Source organism: Perna viridis, chromosome 12 (genome assembly GCF_037379345.1).
Source record: "Perna viridis isolate PV_CMFRI_1.1 ecotype Kerala chromosome 12, ASM3737934v1, whole genome shotgun sequence".
NCBI lineage: Eukaryota > Metazoa > Mollusca > Bivalvia > Mytilida > Mytilidae > Perna > Perna viridis.
In genome coordinates this window covers 7584187-7610193 of record NC_142456.1, presented here as the reverse complement: position 1 = coordinate 7610193, position 26007 = coordinate 7584187, and the positions used below count along the sequence as shown (strand labels likewise).

General features: G+C 33.4%; 1 protein-coding gene across 1 annotated transcript; it reads right to left on the bottom strand.

The window, feature by feature from the left end:
- Positions 1 to 11232: 11232 nt before the first annotated feature.
- On the bottom strand, positions 11233 to 25715 carry LOC148601053 (alpha-1B adrenergic receptor-like). Its single transcript, XM_088555490.1, has 2 exons — positions 24787 to 25715; positions 11233 to 12273 (listed from the first exon to the last, which is right to left on the bottom strand). The coding sequence occupies exons 1-2, from the start codon at positions 25202 to 25204 to the stop codon at positions 11579 to 11581; spliced, it is 1113 nt and encodes a 370-aa protein (XP_088411616.1). The 5' UTR covers positions 25205 to 25715; the 3' UTR covers positions 11233 to 11578.
- Positions 25716 to 26007: the final 292 nt, after the last annotated feature.

Genomic DNA, 26007 nt, shown 5'->3' with positions numbered 1-26007 from the left:
AATAATCCTTTTCGTTGGTTTATCTTATTTATGAAATATCAGTACCCCACAAACAATAGTACTTTCACAGTATTTGTATGTTCCCTTAAAATCATAAATGCATGTAGCATTCAATATTACTCATTCTACTAAATAGAATATCAATTATGTTTGAGACAACAATAGCATGTATGTCTTTCTTGACGAGGTCAATAATTTTGTAACTGGTTATAAATAAAATTCCGTTATCATTTGAACGTCTTATCATTTTGGCCTAATATAAGTCTGCATATGTCAAAACGTCAGGATTTCAAAGGGCTTCCTTTGGATATAGATCAAAGACGGTTAATTCAATAAAGATTTTATGATAATCAAGTTTATAAATTAAGTATTTGGATGTCAACATTTTTCTGATGTTATATTAAAACCGACCACAGGCCGTGATCGCGAACCGAATGCTATCAATTGACAAAAGTGTCAACATTTTCTCGATATTTGCTAGTACTTGATTATTTAAGGATTGTTTTTAATCTTTGACCAGGCTATTGCTAAATACAGGCGATCAGTTATTTTATTTGAATATCACAGAGGAAATTAGTAAAAATTCAACTAATTCTAATTGACTAATATCTATGTATTATATTGATGTCTAAACTCATTTCGCTCCATAAAATTCAAATAATATGTTATGTTGTATTAATAAACCACGTATATTGTAAATTTGTTATGACTTTTCATTCAGAATTGTCAACTTTCATTTCATCTGTGGCAACATCCCTTCGGCTCCTGCGTATGGAGTGTTCATATCACAACTCATACGTTATGCCAGAGCTTGCCGAAACTAAGCAGACTTTTTGTATAACAAAATGTTATGTTGTATTAATAAACCACGTATATTGTGTTGTATTAATAAACCACGTATATTATGTTGTATTAATAAACCACGTATATTGTGTTGTATTAATAAACCACGTATATTGTGTTGTATTAATAAACCACGTATATTGTAAACTTGTTATGTTATATATGTTTTCTGTATGTAAAATCGCTCCTGTTACGTTTAATTGCGCCTGCATTTTCTTTCAATAAACATCGAAGCTACAGAATCGAGTAACAACATAACATATAAATATAAACGACATACACAAAGAAATCGAAAGCAGGATGGAAAGTGTCTTTTAAGATTTTTAACGATATTTAAGTGTAAATGTATTATCTTGCATATCAGACATGCATATAAAACCTTAGTTGAGAGAAGCCTATCTGAACCGAACCTGAAAACCTGTCTACACCGAACACGAAAACATGTCTAAACCAGACACTTTTGAAAGTCTCTACACGTCAATTTAAATGTTGTCAACATACATACTATATTTTAATTTTATTCTATATATAGAAGACGGATTTGACAGGACCGAACTTGTATCTAATGATCGTGTATAGGTATTCATGTTTAAGCTAATTACATTTCTTCACCGGATTCGTGACCATTTTCAAACTAATTAAACACCATCGAAGATGTAAAATTATGCATTATCTCCTTACACGTTTACATCAAACAAATTTTGCGACAATGTGAAAGATTTATACAAATACATGCGATTAAACTTTTTTTTCAAATATCAACCTCTTAGTGCAGCTTAATTGTAATTTAACAGTAAATTAAATCAGAAAATTAAATCTGTCTGAATTTTAACATGAGCTTATAATAATATGCAAATATAGGTTATAATAACACATAAATGTATCGAGTTAAGTACATCTATTGGATGGGGAAATATTTATCAAGCTGAGCAGAGTTAGATGTGGTTACTGTAAATGTATTAATTTTCATGGTGTAATAATTTTCGCTATTTTCGCGATGGACAGAAAACTGCGAAAAACAGAATCCGCAAATACCATAAACGCCAATCATGTTTTGAAACCGCGAACATTGATACCCGCAAATATGTTCTATGTTCATTGACAGAATCTTTAATCAACCGCTTAAATTAATATGTTTACAGTATGTAGTGTCCTGAGTATTGTTTAACATGTAACATTTGTGAGGGTTTTTGTTTAATAGACCATTAGTATTGTACTAAACTCGAATGTTACTGATTAAATGCTACCACTATGTCACATCACTCTTGACAATATGTCAATTATAAACTTTCTTATTATTTTTTTTTTATTATTATTATTTCAATTAATGTTCGTGTATGTACGTACAAAATACCAATCATATAAATATTGAATGTTTTTGTATGCTGTACAAGTGTTTCAATGAGTAACCTGAATCTCAGATCAGCAGCATAACAACCAAAAACATGGGAAGTTCAAGATTCCAACATAAATTATAAAATAAAAACTAAAAATACCGAAATATGAAGCAAATCCATCAGCGGTGTGTTCTACCAAAGAATTATGCCCTTATTTCAACAACTTTAAATTTGTGTTTTCAAATTTAGAAAAGCACAGTTGGCTTACTATACCGGTGCACCTGGTCCATGATCCCAGATTTTAGTGGAGTCCGGGTTGCTCATTTACTTCTGTTTCTTTGTAATTGTTTGTTTGGTTTTGTTATTTAATGTTCTTTGTTGTGTGTGTGTCAATTTTCCCTCTCTGGTTTTTGTTCTTGGAATATCGCTCTAATCTTGGTTCCATTGACTAATCGTAAAGAATATTTTTTTCTAATTGACCTTATCATATAGTTAACGAAGTTGAAAGTATACTTCAGATGTTCATCGCCCCGTGCAGGTCCGGGTGTTAAAAGAATAGGCCTGCAGCAGCGCTAAGCTTGTCGTATAAGGCGACTAAATAGTGCTCAGAAACCTAGCCGGGGGCTAGGCGCTCTGCCCACAGAGCAACTGGGATGTGTGCCCCAGGTGGTGGAATGGGGTACCCCTGGCGTGTTACATGCTGGGGTTGTCAGGCTATAATACGGAAAACCTGACCGCAAACCATAGTGGTGCATCGTGTTGGGAAAGATGCCACGTTCCTCGCACGTTAAAGAACCCTGCTGTGGTATTCGATAGGAGTAGGAACCTTTGCGCTCCGCCACAGGAGGCTAAATTGCCCGATCTTACCCATCCCCCCTTTTTTCAGTGGCAATCAAAATTTGTCGACCCTATTATCCTTGTCACCCATTCTTTTTTTTTCATTTCATGTTCATTGTCTGAATATAGCTGAAATATTGCTGCTCGGACGTTAAACCCCAACCAACAACCAACAACAGATGTTCATCACTTTTCTGCTTCATGTATAGTTGAAAAATGTGTAACCATTTGATCAGCTGGGTTTAAGAGGTCTTTCAAACTACTGCACAGAGTATGATTTATAAGTAGTTAAGAGGTTTTCATTTTGTACAATATAAGCACCTTTTAAAAAGATATTAATTTATTGTTAATGTCTATTTGTTTGAAATTTTGTACAAGAAATATAAAGAGCACTTAACCTACGAATTTCTATGTTGTCGAAAACTATATTAAATTGAAATTTTGCAGGTCCGGGTGTCAAAGAATAGACCCGCAGCAGCGCTAAGCTTGTCTTAAAAAGCGACTAAATAGTGCTAAGAACCTTAGTCAGGTGGTGGAATGGGGTACCCCTGGCACTGTTACGCGCTGGGGTTGTCAGGCTATTATACGGAAAACCTGACCGCAAACTACAGTGGTGCACCGTGTTGGGAAAGATGCCACGTTCCTAGCAGGTTAAAGAACCCTGCTGTGGTATTTGATAGGAGTAGGAATCTTTGCGCTCTACCACAGGGTGCTAAATAGCCCGATCTACCCATCCCTCCCTTTTTCTAGTGGCAATCAAAATGTGTGAACCGTATTATCCTTGTGTCCCCTTCCTTTTTTCATTTCATCACATCATTTTATATTCATTTTATCATCCATTTCATGTTCATCGCCTGAATATAGCTTAAATACTGCTGCTCGGGCATTAAACCTCAATAATCAATCAATCAATCAATCAATCCATTAAACATGTTCATTTAGATCATGTAGATTTTGCAAATATAAGGCAAAAATATTTTGAGTTCAACAATATAAACAATATGTTTGATTTGTTTAAACTCTTCCATCAAGACATCGAATTATTTAATAAAATCCGATTCTTTTTTAATTAATTTCCAATATTTTCTTTGTTTTCCTCTTTCTTTAATCTACCATTAATTTTGTTTAATGAACTATTTTATGATAAGACTTTGTTCTCTTTATTGTTAAATGTTCTTGCCGTGATATGACCCTAGTTGTCGAAACAGCATTAAAACTGCAATCATTTAACCATGCATACGCCAATGTATCTTCCAAGTTCAATGTTGGTACAAACTGAATGATCTTTTGCAGTCATATTTTTTTCATTTTAGCTGAAGCATGTTGCTATTCGATCAACAGAACTAAACAGACAACTCTCATAGTATCCATAGTAACGACGCTTTAAGTTAAGTAAGCATGGATCTGGGGACATACGAAAAATGGCAATTAATTCCGTACTACATCAAGATAGTAGTATAGAAATTTTGTATTTATATTGCACTGAGCAGATATAATTTTGCAAGGGATTATCCGCCCTTTGAAGCATAATATTCAACAACGTAAATGCAAAAGTCTTTTATTATGTAGTAAAATGTTGTAGATATTTACACATAATATTATCAGGCAGTGTCAACAAAAATGCGTTCTGAAATATAATAGCTTTTTTTACGGCATGAACATCTTCAACATCTCAAGGTATTCATTTTATGTCATCGTCACATTAAACCAAGCCAAACACGACAAATCTCATTGTGAAAAAAATAAGAAAAAAAGATCTTACCATACAGAAAGCTAAAAGTAAGCCGTCGTATTGATGATTGTTTATGTGATGATCATATCACCATGGTCGAGATAGATAGACTTTCCACAAGGTGATAGTGTTGGCAGTAGAACTTCCTAGTAATGTGGTAGAATAAATCTCGAGGTGATATCCTATTAAGAATTCTTGTCTGTTTCACCTCTTTCATGAAACATTCATCTGCAATCTCTCAAAAAGTGTATAAAAATGTAGGAAAGAATCCATACACAGGAGCCGATACAAGCAGACAGAGTTCGACAATTAAAAATGTGAAAAAAAATACTAGGAAAATTAAGTGAAACAGGATTCAAATTGTAACACCTATTTGTATAACATTACGTCTAATTTAATTACAAATAGTTCTAATCTTAAAAAAATTCTATCAGATTAATTTGACACTATATTATTAAAGAAACAGGTAAATGATGTGACGATACAATGCACCATCGTATGAAACTTTATAAAAATAGTAAATACTTACAAAGATAATAACACACCTTCAAGTAATCTCTGAAAGACCCCGACAACAAAAGTAAAAAAAATACACGGTAACAGAACGATTACACTTCTTCGGAATAATTTAAAAAGATCAAATAACGACACGAAGACACATTAATAACCAACATTGTCAAACAGTATTGACTTTAGGGCGAAATCATTCATTTTTAACTATGTATAATGCTGCAAGCAAAGCAGAAAAGAGTGGACAAACGTCCGAAATTGACAGAATTAGATTGAAAATAACAAACAATATCCATATGTAAGAAATGAGTGGTGTGTCTGTATTTATGTTAAGGAAAAATTCAATGGGAAGTCAAGGGTAACAAGGGAATTCTCTATTTGGAATGGGGAATGAAGGATATATGGGGTTAACTTTACAGTCAAACCTTATTTTGCGACAATCTGTATGTAGCAAAGTGACTAAAAAGACTATGATTAAAGTATCCCTGCATTAAATGTGAAATTAATTTGTGTATCAAGATCACCCGTCTAATGTAACCAGGAATTTGCTCTCCCATGGGAAGTTAATTTAGACTAGTTTCATAGTACACATTGAACATTGCCTATTGTATAAAACAATCCGTACAAAACAAGTAAAAGAGGAACCGTCATAGAATCAAAAGTATAAGGGTCTGAAAATTTCCCCAGGATGTAAGAATTGTCAAATTTGCGAAACAAATTTTTGGTCGTTCCCTGACGCGGGACGTGAAGCCGTGACTTCTATGGTAACATCGCCTGCAAAACGTTATATATATATATATATATATATATATATATATATATATATATATATATATATATATATATATATATATATATATATATATATATATATATATATATGTGTGTGTGTGTGTGTGTGTGTGTAGGCCTACTTAACAAACATCATAATCCTTGAATGCAACAATAGACCATGATAGTACAAATGTCAAACTGTTTCTAAACTATTGAATAGTATTATTTCTACTTAATATGATACCGCTAAACTTGATTGCCCCTGTTCAATCTTTTCAAAGTCATTTGTACAAACCATGCAAGTGTAAGGGATTTTAGGTAACAACCCTCTTACTTTGTCTACCTTATTATTAGCTTAAACTAGTTTATATTTCTAATGTGTCCGTTTGATAGTGGATATAAGTTCGTTAATACCACTACAATAAAGAATTTGCCTTAATTGTAAGCATTTGAAAATACTAGTTTATTTCCAATTTCCTGTAAGCCAGTGCTGACACTTAATCGAAGGAATTCGGTGTCTATTATGATACACAATATTTATTAGACAGATGAAATTAATATGTCTCATGCATTTTTGTCAAATTATTGATGAACTAAGTCAACCATTTTCATCGAAACATCATTTGAGAAGAGAAGAGGGCTCTTTACGGAATGACCGAGCACAAGCTACATATATTACTTACTGTGTTTTCCTCTGATCTTTACACCATGTGTGTATGTGTGTTTTACCTGGGTTTGTTTAATGGTTGCCTTTCGTTTATACTCTCTGTTTGTAATAATGAATTATATCTTAACGTAAATTTGTGACTCATTGGTGTCTTTATATATTTCATCTTATTTGATATAACATTCATGTTTTCTGTGTCTTCCCTCTCTGTCATTCTCTGTGTCTTCACTCTCTGTCATTCTCTGTGTCATCATTCTCTGCCATTATCTGTGTCTTCACTCTCTGCCATTCTCTGTGTTATTATTCTCTGCCATTCTCTGCGTCTTCACTCTCTGTCATTTGCTGTGTCATCATTCTCTGCCATTCTCTGTGTCTTCACTCTCTGCCATTCTCTGTGTCATCACTCTCTGCCATTCTCTGTGTCATCATTCTCTGCCATTCTTTGTGTCATCACTCTCTGCCATTCTCTGTGTTATTATTCTCTGCCATTCTCTGCGTCTTCACTCTTTGTCATTCGCTGTGTCATCATTCTCTGCCATTCTCTGTGTCTTCACTCTCTGCCATTCTCTGTGTCATCACTCTCTGCCATTCTCTGTGTCATCATTCTCTGCCATTCTTTGTGTCATCACTCTCTGCCATTCTCTGTGTTATTATTCTCTGCCATTCTCTGCGTCTTCACTCTTTGTCATTCGCTGTGTCATCATTCTCTGCCATTCTCTGTGTCTTCACTCTCTGCCATTCTCTGTGTCATCACTCTCTGCCATTCTCTGTGTCATCATTCTCTGCCATTCTTTGTGTCATCATTCTCTGCCATTCTTTGTGTCATCACTCTCTGCCATTCTCTGTGTTATTATTCTCTGCCATTCTCTGCGTCTTCACTCTTTGTCATTTTCTGTGTCTTCACTCTCTGCCATTATCTGTGTCATCATTCTCTGTCATTCTCTATGTCTTCACTCTCTGCCATTCTCTGTGTCATCACTCTCTGCCATTATCTGTGTCATCATTCTCTGTCATTCTCTGTGTCTTCACTCTCTGTCATTTTCTGTGTCTTCACTCTCTGCCATTATCTGTGTCATCATTCTCTGCCATTCTCTATGTCTTCACTCTCTGCCATTCTCTGTGTCATCACTCTCTGCCATTATCTGTGTCATCATTCTCTGTCATTCTCTGTGTCTTCACTCTCTGTCATTTTCTGTGTCTTCACTCTCTGCCATTATCTGTGTCATCATTCTCTGTCATTCTCCATGTCTTCACTCTCTGCTATTTTCTGTGTCTTCACTCTCTGCCATTCTCTGTGTCATCATTCTCTGTCTTTTCCTTTGTTGTGCATGTTGTCTTATGGTTGTTCAACAACAGTATTTCACCGCCTTTATAAAATATACCAAAGAATGTTTTGTCAAATACTTCAACTGATATCTTCGTCTTTGATAAAATTGAAGGCATGAATAATAGAAAACGAAGATAAACAAACTAAAACCTTTAAGATCATTCTTACACAGTAAGAAGAGTTTATTACTTCATGATAAGATCGTTTTTAGCCCTTCATTGTAAATAACGAATCATTTCAAATACCTTGGAAAGAATTGAATGAGAATAAATAGAGGTCAAAATGGTACAGTGCCATTCCGAAAGTGACATAGTTAAGTAAGACGTATTAGACAACGAGGTATGTTAATGACATGTTATGAAATATTTGACAATAAATTCGATAATATGATAAGTTCCGAGTTGTCAAGTCACTTTGTTGTGAAGTACGCTAAAATTAAACTATCTTTACTGCGAATGTAGAAAATATTTTATTGATTGACGATTAAAGTTTCGCTTTGAAACTTCGTTTTTTCCATCATATTAAATACAGATATTTGTTGTTAAAAACTAGATTTAGAAGAAGGTAATAAAGAGGGTGTCCCTGTGGGAGTAGTTGTCATTGTTTATTTTTTCAAATGATATTTAGGTTTACAGTTTAAAACTACTTGTCGAACTCAAAGAGCAAAATCTACCTACACTACCGGTACTCTTGAGTCCACATATTTTAAGGGGATTTTCGTGTTGCTGGTGGTCTCGGGCATTTTAAGTTCCGTTTGTGTTTTGTGTAATTAGTCCTTTCTTTACATTTTTGTCGCTTTTTGTTTTTGAATCTTCTCAACTTTGATGGAAGCTTGAGGGGCTCTCTTAATGTTGTTTACCCCTTTACTTCCAGATTTCCTGGTGCCTGTTGGAAAGGTTGTCTCGGGCATCTTTGCTACACATAAAGTAGTGACACCGAAAATTTATAAAAGTAGAAATGAAGTTGGTAGAATTTCGAAAAAAAAAAAACAAACGAGGAAATATCCATGGACAAAACAATGTCTATTGTACAAAATTTTACACTACTCATTTAACATTGTCGCACTTATTTGTTAAAATATCAGTAAGTTGTATGTGGATACATTAAAATAGCATTACTGCAAATTAAAATAATGAGCTTATAGAACGTGCGCTATGAAAGTTTAGTCTACTTGTCTTATATTACTGTGGAAAAAGTGCACATCAAATCTGAAAATTAAAGTGAGTATGTTTGTTGCAGATAACCAAATGTTCTCTTCATTTGTAAATTGTACGTAAGTTGGACGCTGTAAGTTTGTCTACTCCGGACTTGACTTTTTACGAGCAACTCGGCGGGTGTTTCTAGAAAAGCAGAGAACGCTTACCCTACCGGTGCACCTGGTCCATGCTCCCAGTTTTTAGTGGAGTCCGAATTGCTCATTTGCAATTGTTACTTTGTGTGTATGGTTTTAGTTACTATATTTTCTTTTTTGTGTATGTCTGTTTTCCATGTCTGGTCTTTGTCCCTGGATTACATTCTTTTGATAACCGCTATAACCTTGGTTCCCTTGATTACTCCTTTATAGAATTATGTCGTTTCTATATGAAGGTCCAATCGTACGAAAATTCCCTTTCTTTTTTAAACAGCGTTAACTTCTAGAAGAGTTTTTTTATACTGCTGTGTAGTAAACCCCACATGATACATTCAGAGATTTTAGTGTTTACATGCATTATTTAGGTATTATATAATTTGCGTCGGCTTTAATCTAAAGTAATAATTACAAAACGCATTGAAAGTGGTGAAATTAAAAATGACGCCTGTGGAAAGTGACATTAGTGGCAATAAGCCTTCAGGGTATTTCTATATACAAGTACCATTGGTACTAGCAAAGCTAAGAATATAGACTAACAAGTTTAAAACGTTGGTGTTTGTTTGGTTGGTTCGTTGATCGTTTTAATACAAAGGTATTATTGGAGTATCAAATGTCCAGGATTTACATCTAACCAATAAAAACTTGGTTATTAGTATTCAACAAACAATAGCTATTCTGTAGTATAAAAAACAAGCTCCTCTGCAATAAAAAAAAAAAACATTTTTGTCAAATAACTCTTTGGAAATAGTTATAACCGCACTGCAATGCACTGAAAATGAGCGATTCAGGGAAATATAACTTTTTAAAAATCTTTCATAGAAAATAAATACAAGTAAATGAAAAACTCATAAGTGACTAACTGTATATTTGATTGGTTAAAGATTACGTAAACGTCATAGGCTCTGCTATATGGTACAGGATTTGAAGTATCTTACAGGACATAAACACTTCACATTGAAAACCTGAGAATCTATTGCACTGATCTAACGAGCATTTTTAGGTTTTATCAGTTGTGTTGCCGAGGTGAAACATATTTTGAATGACAAAAATGTCCCCCACACAGGCAAAATATATTATGATGTCACAAATTACACCCACGGTGTTTTAAAAAAAGTGATTTTAGATACAATAGTGTTGCATTTATTTTTTAACATATACGAGTTGCTCATTTGCTTTTGTTGCTTTGTATGTATGATTGTGGTTACTCTGTGTTCTTTGTTGTGTATGTCTGTTTTCCATGTCTGGTCTTTGTCCCTAGATTACATTCTTTTGATTACCGCTATAACCTTTGATTCCCTTGATTACTCTTGCAAACAATGCTAATTATGAATATCAATGGCCAATATCAACGTCCGGGTCTCTTATTTACATCTACGTACGTGTTATTTTGGTTATTTCATGTTCTTTGTTGTATATGTCTATTTTTTCCCGTCTAGTTGTTATCTTGGAATATCGTTCCAATCCTATTTCCCATTGATTTCAATTTTAAACACATTGAAATGCATTATATAAATTTCAAAACTTGGAGTTACTTAACCTGACAATTTTCTATCTGAAATGTTAATATTATTTAACTTGATATAACCATCATTGCGAAATGATAATTTGTTTAATAATGTAAAATAATGATTTGTTTTAGACTCGCGACAATTTCGCTCACATAATAATCCTTCATCATTGTTTAATATCTAGAGTTTACATGTAACCCCTTCATCATTATTTAATATCTAGAGTTTACATGTAACCCCTTCATCATTGTTTAATATCTAGAGTTTACATGTAACCTCTTCATGTTAAGTCAGTGTTATTCTCTTTTTTATTTGTATTGTTAACATCATAACTGTAATAGCGAAAATCATTATACATTTTAATTGAAAATTCGGTATTTGAATGCTACATAAATATTAAAAATAACATGATTTCCTTTTTTAAACACAATATTGTACGCTATAGCTTGTACATTGTAACCTTACGAAGAGACCTACATGTAATATCATTAATGTTTTCTCTAAAAGCATTCTGGTCTTATCCATTATATATAATTAAATCAGTGTGAAGCTTTACAAACGCTTCTACAATTTCTTGCTGCCAACAACAACCTTGAACCGTTTACCACTTTCAGCAGTTCAAAGTTGTGGGTGAATGCTGGATGACTTTTCGATCTTCTTAAAGGATTACCATCTACTTTTACCACTTTTTTTCAAGTGTTACGGTCTTTGTTACATAATCTACAGAAAAGGTCTTTAAAACCTTTTCCTATTCTCTTATTAATTATTCCATATATCACAGGATTCATACAACTATTGGAATAGCCAATCAGGAGAGTCCATAAATGAAACTGGGCTGGAACAGCATCAGGAGCATAAATTCCAATTAGCATGCTTATACAAAATGGAAACCAAGATATGAAGAAGCAAACGACGCAAATGGCTAGCGCAAGAGCTAGTCGGATGTCCTCTGCTTTTACTTTGTTACTCGGAATTTTACTCAGTCTCTTTTTGACATCGTTTGTTTCTGTATTAGAGTCCGACATCTCCAATTGTAAATCGTCCACACTGATATTTTTTTGTGTTTCTTTCTTTTCTTTCTCCATTTTATTTTGAGTTTCTGTGTCACTTGATGATTCCTGAATTGATATAGTTTTATTTATAGCCATGCTGGCCCGGGAAGATCTTTCAGTCCTCTTTTTACTCTTTCTGACTGCCATCCATATTAGCACGTTACATATTGCCATGACTGTCAATGGAATTCCGAAACATACACCAATCATAAAAAATGCATAGGAAGGAGCTTTAGGCCAGAGGCAAAAACAGAAATATTGTTCTTCAACATAACCGTATTCTGCCCATCCGTACAGTGGAGGCGTTGATATGAATATTGAAATGCTGACACACGCTGAAACGAAAAAAGGCAATTAATAATTTATTTTATAAGCGGCATAAATATCATAGGCAGTTTCAAAATTTGCGCATTTTGCACATTGTTAAAGAAAAGTTTTTGTAAATATCCTTTCGTAGCATTTTTTCCCTCAGTCTTTTCGTAAGTGTCAGTAATGTATTGCACTTGTTTCACAATCTGTCTTGAAGTAATGCCTAGAAAGGGAAGACAGATATTTCTCCCCAATAAGACCATGCTTAACGAGCACGAAGCAGGTTGGTTATGAGAAGTTAGTTCGTTACAGCCTCGTCTTTTAAAAGGAAGAATATTTTTTATCCATTTCTCATTACTCCATATCCAAACTCCTTTATTTACTCCGTTACCCATTCCCACCACTCCTTCCCCAACACATCTTTTCCATTCAGGCTAAAAACCACTAATTCCACTTCCCATAGGCTTCTATGCTAATTTCACAATATTCAATGGCTTCTCTGGACTTTACCTTAACTTTAACCTGCAGAGGACTATATATCAGCATGATTCTACATATGTCAGCTCACAATCCTCAAAATGGCATGTGGGGTTAGCAGACTTGCAGTGCAGTACTGGTCACCGGAAGTGAAGTGTCTGTAAATAGCATGGGGAATCCCAGTGTTTTCACAAGATAGGGGTATATTTAGAAATCATTATGGAGATTAGGCTTCACATCACAAGAAGCAAAATGCACCTATAAAATGTACAGAAATGTTTTTCCTTTCAGAAACTGTTTAAATTTTTTAAATGAGATGAGAACTTTTTTCACAGCACTATGAGGAACAGGGGTAATTTCTGCGTAGGACTATTTTTGCGTACGTTCCAAATGCTCATTGGTTGAATTGGTGGTCTGTAACCTTCATGCTCATCAGTGCCTATCCCCTTTTTCCAATCACTCCGTTATCCATTCCGTATTAGCTATTACCCGTACCCCATTACTCCGTTTCCATTATCTTACCATCTTGACCTGTTCACCAGTTCATACTCCCTTTTTCAATCACTCCGTTACCCATTCCCCATAACTCCATATACATTCTTTTATCATCCTGTGCACCATTTTCTAGAACCCTTTCCAATCAACCAATTTCCCGAAACCATATACCATATACATTGTGTACCATAGAGCAGAAAGATAACCCCAAAGAATTGTAGTACTGAAAACATTTTCGTAGGCTGTGAAAAATAGGGGAAACTAAGTTTTGTAGTATGACGGAGTTTCATCTTACACATGCGCTATTTAACCTAGTTACATCAGAAATTCCTGTACCGAATCAAGGCCGTTGCGTTTTTTGCAACTTTCCGGCCTTGCCTTGATATTTTAATTTGTTTTAAGGACTGAATTCTTTTTTGACTACTTCATTTGACTTTTGCCTTGTACATTCTATCGGTTCGCAATATTTGTAATCGCCGTTTGCTTCATCCGAAAATAATTTCATTAAACCATTAGATATATTTTTTTTAAATGCAGGATAATTTCTTTTACACAGAACATAGAAAACCATGTTACCTTTGAAAAATAAATACTTTTGGCACACATCGATAAACGTCATTTTTGCAATTTGGTGTGTGTTTCACGTGACTGTTTATTTTTGCTAAATGGAAAGGTATGCAAACGAAAGACCCAAACACAGAATTAAATCCTATTACAAAACAAATATTAAACAAGTTGTTACTGAAACACAATGACTTCATTTCCCTATAGATTTTGTATAAGTGTTTCAATCTGTACACCGCTACAACTCATATAATCTGTGTCAAAAAAGACAACTTTCACATTTGCCATTTACGTTGAATTCGGTGGTAACTTGTTTACGGTTTTGGATTTGGAAAAAGCAAGACTTGCTATGTGGAAATGCGTCTACAAACATAACGATATCTGAAAAATATCTATAAGGCTGTATCATTTTAACAACTCTTTGTAATTCAGTTCTCTTAGCTCCCATATCGATGTCTGCGATGTTACGACTATTAATTTCAATTGACCTCAAAATAATAAATGAAGAACTTTTCGGAACAGAATTTAGTGTGAAAGCATTTTCTATATATAGCATGTCATCTTCATTCTTTTCATATTTAACAATTATACTTTAGTAGAAAAATCACAAATCATGACACATGCAATGACATACATTTTTCGCATAGTCAATGTTCCGTGAATTAGTGGATACGTATAGTAGAATTTTTAAGTAATAACTGATATATGTATGCTATATACTTTAAATTCTAAAATACCCTTTTAGGAAAAGATATTTTTCTAGTCAAGGGTTACTTTTTAAATCGAAAAATCACCTTTCATGTCATTGTTAATTCTTTAAGCATTTTTATTGAAATTATATTGACTAAATTTTCATTTCTATAATTTTATAATTAGCAGTGTTCTTTTATATCGAGATGATTGCACTATTTGAAGGGACTTATACTATTAAGAGCATACTTCAACTAGACTTGTAGAAAACTTACAGATGTGAAAGTAATAGAAAATAATAAAATATACATTAAACGGAGCACCTCTTATACTTTCGTTACTATTGTCCTATTCAAATAGAACAACGGATTACTTAAAGGTCTTAGTGAAGTAATATTCATTAAAATATCGCATTTAGCACTTGATATTTTAATTGGTTGTGTTCAAAAACGTGTTTTCTATCGTGAAACATATCTGCTAATTCAGAACGTCTCATTAGGGATCCGATCAAGATTTACGACAAAAGAGACCATTTGAAATAATGATGAAATGTAAAGATGAATACACGTATTGATGTAACGCAGCAATTATATCTGATTCACAGCACGTACACTGACGATACCTGTAATTACAATACCGATAACTTGCCCTTGCATAAAAAATAAAACATTTTTTAAGTCTGGATGATTTCTGATGTGTGTTTTTTTTTTTTTTCACTTAGTCTCACTGATATCCTGTACAACGCACACATTTGATCCAACCAAGCCGGCCTTAAACTTTCATTTTAATTTTATTCCAATGAAATCTGAAAACCATTGAAGATGTGTGGTTCCTTGAGTAATTATACTTTGTTCGAGACCGGTTTCATCATAAATCTCCATTTCTTAAAATTCTTCAATTCAAATTTTAACCAATTTGAAAAAATCTGAAGGATTTGAGAAAATCTAAATTTGTCATGAGGTTTTTTTTTTAAGGAAACCGGGCCCAGAAGTTTCATTGGATATGTAACTACATCAGTTTCTGCAAATGACACAAACCACACTCTTGTTAGGGTTAACCAATAGGAAATATGAACAACTTCCGGTACATGTAACTATCTGTTCTGGCTACAGATTATAGCCAACTTTGCCCTATAGCGATTGTGTGCTTCCTGCTTGTATTGCAATAAACTTGAAATAATAAACCTTTATGGAAGCGGAAGGTTTTGTGCGCTATAAAACCAGGTTTAACCAACAATTTTTTGTCGAACATGTATCATTACGGGGATTTCCAACTTTCCGGTTTTTGTCTAGACAGTACCATTTTCTTCTAATTCTTTTGACTTTTGCATAGTTTATCAGTTCCGTAAATTTGTTATTGCCCTTTATAACCGGTTTGGCGAAATGATTTTTATAGCTGATACACCAATTTGATTTATATACCTTGTAGATACGTTTACTTAAAATCATATGGAAACGTTGAAGAATCCTGTGATACTATATTTATTTACTTTGAAAGGTGACACGGGATCGGGTAAGATATGCTGTACATAAAGATTCTCATTCAAGTAGCTTTGGTTGGAATTCATTTAACATGTGTTAACTCCCTTAGTTGTATGATGAGAGTCGTAAGGATGAACAAAATGTAAAGTAGTTTTCAATTATTTGAAGCAAATAATGATGAGAATTTCAGCCTGTGATTTCAGCCAATCTGACATTCAAATACGATAATCTAAAAATATTTGATTTTTTTAAAAATATTAATTGAAAATCTACATTTAACCGATAAATATTGAAATGTTCGATATGCTGTTCACATAGTCCAAGAAGTAACAACTGGCCAGCAGCATTAGGAAGTGAAAAATCTAAAAAAATTAGTGTATACAAGAAGTACTTTAAAAACAAACATATCAAATTACCAGCATCGATAAGTTCTACCAGGGTGTGTCAATGGAGCTACATTATTATAGTCCCATGTTTAATACAAGGAATGAATCTTCAATGTAGTTATTTATGCCCAACTGGTCGACCGATTATTGTATTAAACGACTACTCAAACAAACGTGGAGTCTTTCTTTATTGACACTAGTATTACCCAAATATGTCTTTTTTCAGTAGGTTGTGTAAATAAAGACATTTTGTACATACTACGTTAGTGTATGTCGTATGGATTAAAGTTCTGTTTTCTATTATGAAGGGATTCGCTGCTTTATCTGCATGCGTCAGTTTGGCTGCTTTGAAGAAGCATTTCTTAAGCTCTTACATTAATAATAACCATGGTAGAAGTACTTATTTGTTTAATTATTTTTTCATTGTACATATTGATATAGATTTAATGTTTTGATTAACCCTTTGCTAAATATATATATGTAAAATTTTACAGGCAACATTCATAAATCGAAGTTAAAAGAATACCGTATTAAATGTGACCGGTGAAGGATCAAGAGAGAGACGTATTGGGGTCAGGGATACCACCCACCCATCTGAGGAACAAGTTTTGTTGATTTCGAGCAAATGAGCAAATAATAGCCTGAAATCCCTTATTTTTTAAACCCTTTTGGACCCACCCCACTTTTAAAATTTCTGGATCCATCCTGGATGCACAGAGAAATCAGCTGCAGTATACATTTTATCATTGCATTGAACGATTCTGATATCAATAGAAATGATACGTAAAATGAAAATAGATTCGCGTAGTTTGCATAATGAGTACCAATTTTATTACAAAGTAATATATGAAAAGATATCTGTCACTAAGGAAAGATTATGATGATACAAGAAAGCGATAAAAAGAGCAAAAAGAAATTGGGGGACATTTTGTCGCATGGGGTAAAAAGTTGAGCTGAACGGATGTCAAAACAATTAATATTTTGCAATAGTAACTCATCATTGTAAGGTTTAAATAGATAATGACACATTTCAAGTCAGCTTTTATCATATAATGAGTATTAGTTTCTGAAAAAAAAACAATTTTCTAAAATAAAAGAACTACGTTGTTTATTATAAGGTCGAAAGTCGTGTAAATATTTACATGAAAAAATACTGGCTTGGGTAAACGATCTGCACTCTCCGGCTGAAGTACTTCCAAGACAGGTAGAGATGGGAAATGTTTATGGACTAACGTGGGGTCATGTAATACCCCAGAGCGTCAACGAAACAGCCTTACGTTGGGTCATGGAATACTCCCAGAGCGTCCATGCAGCAGAATTACGTGGGGTCATGGAATACCACAGAGCGTCAACGCAACAGCCTTACATGGGTCATGGAATATCCCAGAGCGTCAACGCAACAGCCTTACGTGGGATCATGGAATACCCCAGAGCGTCAACGCAACAGAATTACGTGGGGTCATGGAATACCCAGAGCGTCAACGCAACAACCTCAAGTGGTGTCATGGAATACCCCAGAGCGTCAATGCAACAGTGTGTCTGCTAGTATGACATACTCTGACCGAGCTCTTCGATAAGATTCAATGTATGTCAATAACTACTTATAACTAATTACAGTAATTAGCAGTATTTCATAAGATACTGTGGTGCGAGATTAGCAAAGATAGTGAACACAAAAAAAAAATCATCTAAAATGGTATTTAAAAATATCCTTCCGATAATAATCCCTATATCAAATACAAACTTTGACAAAAATACCATCTGTATGTTATAAAACACACATACACACACACATACAATATCATCAACTGATTCACAAGACTAAGACACTCGTCCGATTGACTGATTGTTGCTGTTTAATCTGGCATCGAAGAAAATGTGATGCTGGATATAAATGTAAACAAAATGACCTACGGGTTAAACTTGAATCATCTGAATAAAAGTAAACATAAAAGTAATGAAAAATAACATAAGATTTTTTTAAACTACTGATTTTTTTAGCACAGAGAACAATGAACAAACAATTTCAAATGTTCAAATGAAAACGTCGGTCTACTTTCAATTCAGCCATGGTTTTAACTGTCTAGATACTCCAGTCAAAAAATCTAAAGATTTCTGGATTATACATATATGTACATGTTTGAAAAATTGTAATTGTATGCACGATAAGACTTCAATAGCTACGAATATATTGATATAAAACCTAAATTAGATAACGAAAAAATTCGGCCCAGAATTAAATGAAAGGTCAAGTACCAATAATAAAAGAAATACGGAGTTGAAACAACAAAATGCAATTATCCAAGCTATTCAGAGGTATAAGTATAATATATTGATATAAGGATAAATCTATGTAACACACACTCGTCAGAACAGGAATCTTAACAACTACATTTAAAAGTTTTGTTGGTTTATATTCAATATAGATGTTTACTTTACAAGTGACAATAAGTAAGATAGATATAAGATATTTAGCACAGCCCGGCACCGGATCCCATTATTGGGATGTGGGGACAGGCCGGTTATAAGTAAGATAATTACATAAGATATTTGACAAAGTGGAATGATAATTGGATGACGACATTCTGTATGCATACTTTTAAAATGTACGGGATGTACGTCCAAAAGTAAAGTAACGTTCTCATTCTTTGGTAAACAAGTCTTTGGTAAATTTCAAAATGATTGCTAAACAGAATAAATTACAATTGAACCCGTCAAACAGAAATCTACATGTAAGCATTTAAAAATGAAGTAAATGTATACTTGGACTTTTTAACTTTGCTAAAGATTTACCATTGGATTGGACGATTTTGATATCGATATATCTTTTTTGGTATTAAGTCATATCTCAATAGTTCTACTTTAATTGCAACCATAAACCACATCGTCGTCAAATAACAACAAATTAACATTTTTTTGTGTAGTACATGAATTCCATCAATCATAATTATCATCTTCGTTTTGAAATAGTAATAAAATGCTATTTTTACGTCATCGTCAAAGTTTGCACTCAGATTAATGTTTTAATTAATAACAATAATTGCAATAATCTAACTAGGTCTCATCATGATCACCATGCAAGCACACTCTTCAGTTATAAATATTAGTGGCGGAGTGGGTGACGGTGGCTTGATCCCTCCTTTTTTAAAATAATTTGAAAAATTAAAAGACTGATAAAGGCTAAAAACCACTAATTCCACTTCCCATAGGCTTCTATGCTAATTTCACAATATTCAATGGCTTCTCTGGACTTTACCTTAACTTTAACCTGCAGAGGACTATATATCAGCATGATTCTACATATGTCAGCTCACAATCCTCAGAATGGCATGTGGGGTTAGCAGACTTGCAGTGCAGTACTGGTCACCGGAAGTGAAGGGTCTATAAATAGCATGGGAAATCCCAGTGTTTTCACAAGATAGGGGTATATTTAAAAATCATTATGGAGATTAGGCTTCACATCACAAGAAGCAAAATGACCTATAAAATGTACAGAAATGTTTTTCCTGTCAGAAATTGTTTAAATTTTTTAAATAAGATGAGAACTTTTTTCACAGCACTATGAGGAACAGGGGTAATTTCTGCGTAGGACTATTTTTGCGTTCGTTCCAAATGCTCATTGGTTGAATTGGTGGTCTGTAACCTAAAGCAAATAATAACAAGGAACCACACCCCACAAAACTCATACGGCTTTCGTCTATCAAACAGGCAAAGCAATTATAGCATGTGTATTTGCCCAGAACAGGGACTTTATATATTATATACCAGTCTAGGAAACAAAGTCGATAAATAACACACTTTATAAGTTTTGCTTTAATTTTTTTCTGAGATACGTAAAAACAAATTGATTTTACTAGTGGGGTACGTTAAAACAAATATTCCATGATGTATATAAATTATGGGCTTCGAATGAACATAGGTTTCACTTCTATATAATATCTAAATATCTCCATTCAATCGACTCATTAATCTAGATACATGTACATGTATATAAATAACCACTAACTGTAGTGATAAGATACATGTACTTCCTTTTTCACGCCTATACTTAAAGTGAAATAATATCAGTAAATATTTACAAAGTGATGAGAAAATGGGTGTGATTTTAGCATTGTGTCGTCACAACCTGTCATATAAAGAATAAAACTTGAATGTTATAGTTATTGTTCCTTTATACATCCGAACTAAAAGTTTATAAACCCATTGTGTATATACGAAAATGTACATATATCCTCAGTAATCTTTAAATAAAGGGATAAAACATTCGTCAAGGGGCTCCTTAGAAAAGGCATGTATTTAAGTAGCTGTCTTTGTAAGAATCATGCAAAATCTGAAAAATGTGATACACCCGACAAAGGCTACATATTTTTATTTTTGTAATTAAGTTGTTTTATGGGTCTATACTATGAAATGTGTAATTATTCATTCAAATCTGCCTGCTCTTAGGAGATAATCAACATCGAAAATACAATAGATTCTATTGTATTTGAGTGTCATTTACAGAGTAACCCCCTTACTTTCGAATTCTACAGTGCATTCTATACAATTTTTATCTCCTATGAGCACGGGTTATTTCAAAAACCAAATGTTATTTTCTGTTTACTATGACATTTCATTCAAACAAAATATCAAAAATAAAAATATGTAGGTTTTTACCCATGAATCACATTTTGCATGATTCTTAGCTGGAGTGCTACTTAAGTCCTATAAATCGTAAGAGATTAATATTCGAACTTTGAAACTACTGCGCCTCATGACAAGAATTAAAAAAACAAGTCTATTTACCTAATGTCAGTGCTAATACTTTGAATAACTTCATGACTGACTACTATTTAAATGTCATTTCAGCTATTCCACTGCATGTGAGAGGACCAGTATAACGTCAATATAAATTATACATAGGACTGACACCATTATTTACAACGTGGACAAAATGAAGAAGTTTGTATTGCATTTTACTTTAATACACAGTTATAAATTGTATAATCTGCAAACAAAGATAGAGTAAAAGTCCCTCACCTTCCACCCGTTTAGAGACCCATTGAAGTATATGATTTTAATTCTTTTGGACCTCTGCTTAGGCCAGTTGTGTAAAGTATAAAGGGACTTTTATACAATGTTTTGACCAACACTGCAGGTGTCTTGCAAGAAGCAGAAACTTTCAACCATTGCGGAGCACCTACCAAGGTTATCCCTTTTTCTGTGCTGCATGTTGTCCTTGTTAGATTATGTTTGTTTGTTTTACCAATAGATTACACCCCCCCCCCCAAATTGCACGCCCCGCTATTCCATTTAGCACCTCGGTATTCCACTCACACTAAAGCGACCTTAAAAAGATATCATAACACAAATCAAAACGTAATACTGCTAAATTCAATGAATTCAGCAGTATTGCAATGTTCATGTAGAACCAACAAAAGTATAGAAAGATATAAAGACGGTATAATGAATGGGATAAACCGAATCACAGAATATAAAACTATAGATCCTACAGACAAACTGCAAATAATTTAGTAGGACTAATGCGGTATATTGATACATAGATCAGATCGTGGTAAATACCTATATTACCGACTCACCTTCAAAGTTTTATTGAGGTCTACAGTGTCAACGTTTACTTAGTCCCCGGACAAGTCGTTATGTTAGGAAGCTTTTATTTCACCAAGTTATATGATAAAAGGATAATCAAAAGTTTCTGTGTCAAAGGCTTACTAGAAAAAAGTCTTTTAATGTATTTTTAATCAAAAGAACGAAAACAAAGACCTTGGAATGAGTCAATTTACAAAAAAATCTATGAGTAATTGGTAGTAGTTGCCTAATAGAAAATATAGTACTTTTAATGTATAAAAGGTGCACTGTATATAGCATGTTACATTTTAGCTATGTTTAATTTGAAATGATTAAAGTCAATTATTAATGTAATTCTTTCTTTCAGCAGAATTTATGTCGATTCATGCTGTCCAATATACTTCTGTTACTTCAAGACAAATATACGAGGCGCATCCAATACATGTACATAAGCAGGGTTGAAAGACATGTATAACGTTCTTATTTGATTTGTTTGTTTTGTTTGTTTATTTGTATGTTTTGTTTGTTTGTTTTGTTTTTCCTTGTATGTTTATTTCAGTGTAAGGCAGACTTTATATAAAAAAATGACTGGGTTATTGTGTTAAAAGTTAGCCTATTACCATCTGACCAATTCGTTCTGTTATGTCCTAAATTACCGTTTGACGGCTTTTGAGTTTTATTACTTTCTTTGTTAGGAAACTATTGGTTTTAATCCATCTAAATTTGACTCCCTTCAGGTCTCCCATATGATATCTCAATGGCTAATCATGGTTTGTGTAAATTAGCATGCTGGCAATATTTACTACGATGTATTGACGCAGTTTACTTTTTATCTTAAAACAGGGTAGCCAAAGATCTTACGTTCACTCTCACGTAAACATGCACATGACCAAATAAACTTATCAAGCGTGCTGACCTCCCAGCAGACATAAACACAATACGATTAGTAAATTGAAGATTGTTTAAATAATGGGCGGGCTAAGCTGCTCTGTGTGAATCATTGTCTGGTCAGGTAGTTCATTTGAATCATTTAAAACAGACTTCCCTACACTCCTGCTGCGTTAAGGATGCTTCAGTTCAGTATAATTGGTATGTACCTAGGAACGTGCCAAATACATCTAGATCTATCCTTTTACAATTTTGTGGAATATTTACAAGTTTTGACATTTCAATAAAGTAAGCCAATATAAAGAAGTTGTCCAAATTGTGGTGTATACCAACGCTTTGATTTCAACAAGGTTTATTTTATGTGATCTTATACTTTTAGTTCACCACTTAACTGAGCTCCTGGGGTCGGATAAAATTATATGTTTTGTACATATTTTTTATATTTTACATCTATAATTAAAAAGTATATTGTACCTAAATGTTCGTCTTGTTTATTTACCAATACTCTTTAAAGATACTTTCTACTTCAATACCAATTCTATAATAAACAGAATCATAGGTCTTTTTCATTTACAAACGTTGTCGAAGCGGTGGTGAAAACAAAGAGCTTTAGAGTTTCACATCTCTCTCACATATTGCAAAACTTTTCAAAAACTAACTTAAGTGAATAAAACGATCAGAAAGCGCTCGATTTGTAGCTAGTGCAGTCCTTTTACTTTTGTTACTTTGTATTATGGTTTTGGTTACTTTGTGTTCTTTGTTGTGTATGTCTGTTTTCCATATCTGGTCTTTGTCCCTGGATTACTTTCTTTTGATTACCGCTATAACCTTGGTTCCCTTGATTACTCTTTCAATGTTTTTGTCATTAGGTTATTTTATTTAAAATGTGCAGCTGGTGTGTATGCCACATCTCCCCATTTCAAATCTACATCACTAATAAGAAACTTCATTCCTAACCATCAAATACCATGGAATCGGAAGTTTACCCTATGATAAGGCTGTAGTGTCATATGTTTCTCTTAATATACACAAGTATCAATGGCTACATTCAGTTTGTGTATGACCATGAACAAAGCTGTTGAAATACAAGTCTCTCTGAAACAATGAACAAATTTGTATCGTCGAAGCTTGCGATAGTATCATTCTTGTTATCATGGTGATTTGATCTATCTACCTATACCAATATTCAAGTAGGGCTTATCATCGATCAGCAAGATCGAAGTATTTAATAAAAAAAATTACTATTTTAGTACATTATAGTAACCAATTTTCAAGTAGTGACATTCCTCAATCAAGTATTTTACACTAAAATGTACCACTCAGGTGTCCTGTCTTATGTCATTTGTTATGTATTGTTGCTTAAATTTATGATAACTTTATGTAGACCAATCGTATCATGCTTGCTTTACTGTTTATCGAATGATTAAGTGCTATGTTTGTACTATTTCCATCTAAGATTCAAGGAACATTGTAAATTTAATAAAACTAATTCAATTTAGTAACAATTGAAAACTGAGTAAGAAATAAAATTGTATTTATTTAATGATGCAAGTAAAAATTTGATTACTTCAAAGAAAAAATGAATGATAAATGATACTTAGATTATATTTTAAAATAAATCTAAGAGGGAGAAACTCTTTAATGAAGGTTGGCTATTCTACATAACACCACGTCATATAAAGGAACGTTCTAGAAGGGGGAAAATAAATACAAAAATAAATCAAAACAAAAACAAGAAAAGCAAAATCAAAATTTATTTACCACAAGTTACCCTGACGTGGGTTAGGTGTTAGAGAATGTTTACCACAAGTTACCCTGACGTGGGTTAGTTGTTAGAGAATGTTTACCACAAGTTACCCTGACGTGGTGTTAAAACTAAAAAAGGTGCTGTCTAGTAGTTATATTGTTCGTAATTGTATTGGGCTTCCCAAGAGATCATGTAACAAATAAAAGTTAATGTTTCCAACTAACTTGGATTTAATGTACATACCTGCCATCATTATAATAGATCGTTTTGTCGTATAAACTGTGGGAAAGATGAAAGGTCGGCAGACGATAATGTATCTATTTATGCTTATATTACATAATGACAGAACACTTTGTACTAATGTGAACATGTTGAAGAACCCGAAAACTTTGCAAGCCAGAGATGAAAATGGCCAGCGTCCAAGCGCTATCGCTGTAACAGTCGTTGGCATGTTAAGAACCGAAACAAGCCAGTCTGCACTATTCAGGCACAAAATGAAAGCATTAGAAATCGTCCTGAGTTTCCGAGTCCGATATATAATTATCCACATACATGTGTTTCCCACTATTGCAACTATACAGACACATATGAGGAATATTTCTTCAATGATAACCTCAGCTAAAGAACTATCCGCAGACCGACTTTCCATAGTTGAATTCATTTTTGCTGATTTTTCTTCCAATATTTTTCAATTCTAAAGAACAAAATCAAAGCATAGCAGCTATACCGTACCGAAATCTGAATTCTCCTTCACATGTTAACATACACGTATTAACCATTTTGTTTATCCATCAGTAATAAAATAACAATTTTAAAATGGAAGTTTCCTATTCAATTATTATTGTATACGTTCCGATTCACTTATTTCTTATTCATGTTGATTTTAGAATAACTAGGTTACTTAGTGATATGAATATATGACTTGCATACTATAACGAAAATGTTTACAAGTGTTCCACCTCCACCACAAAATGACTAAATACGTCTAATTGTGACAAACAGATACTCATATATTTTTCCTCGGCCAAGGAACGGCTAAGTGAGAAATCCCATTGAACAGAAAATATCGACTATTTCTCCACCAATACACAATGCGTTCGTCAATATCTTGTAAAGTGTGTAAGTTTTTAAATATACCCAAGGTTTACAATAGAGGGTAAATGATTATTAGACTTATAAGCTACTTTTATCAAAATCATTTTAATCTGTTGATTTAAATTCCTTCTTGTGACAATCAAAAACCGTTATCGTGAGAACAATCTCTAATGATAGATTTGGCAACAGGAGGTGTTTCATTTTGTCTTTCCCGTGCCTACTCAAGCAAGCAGGACAAAACAACCCCCAATTCCATTTCGGTAGGCTTTAATCAATATCGTTATACAAATACAAGGACCAAATTGATATATACATATAAATCACAACTATGCTAAGTTGAATATTTACCTTTCACAATTTGGCACACAT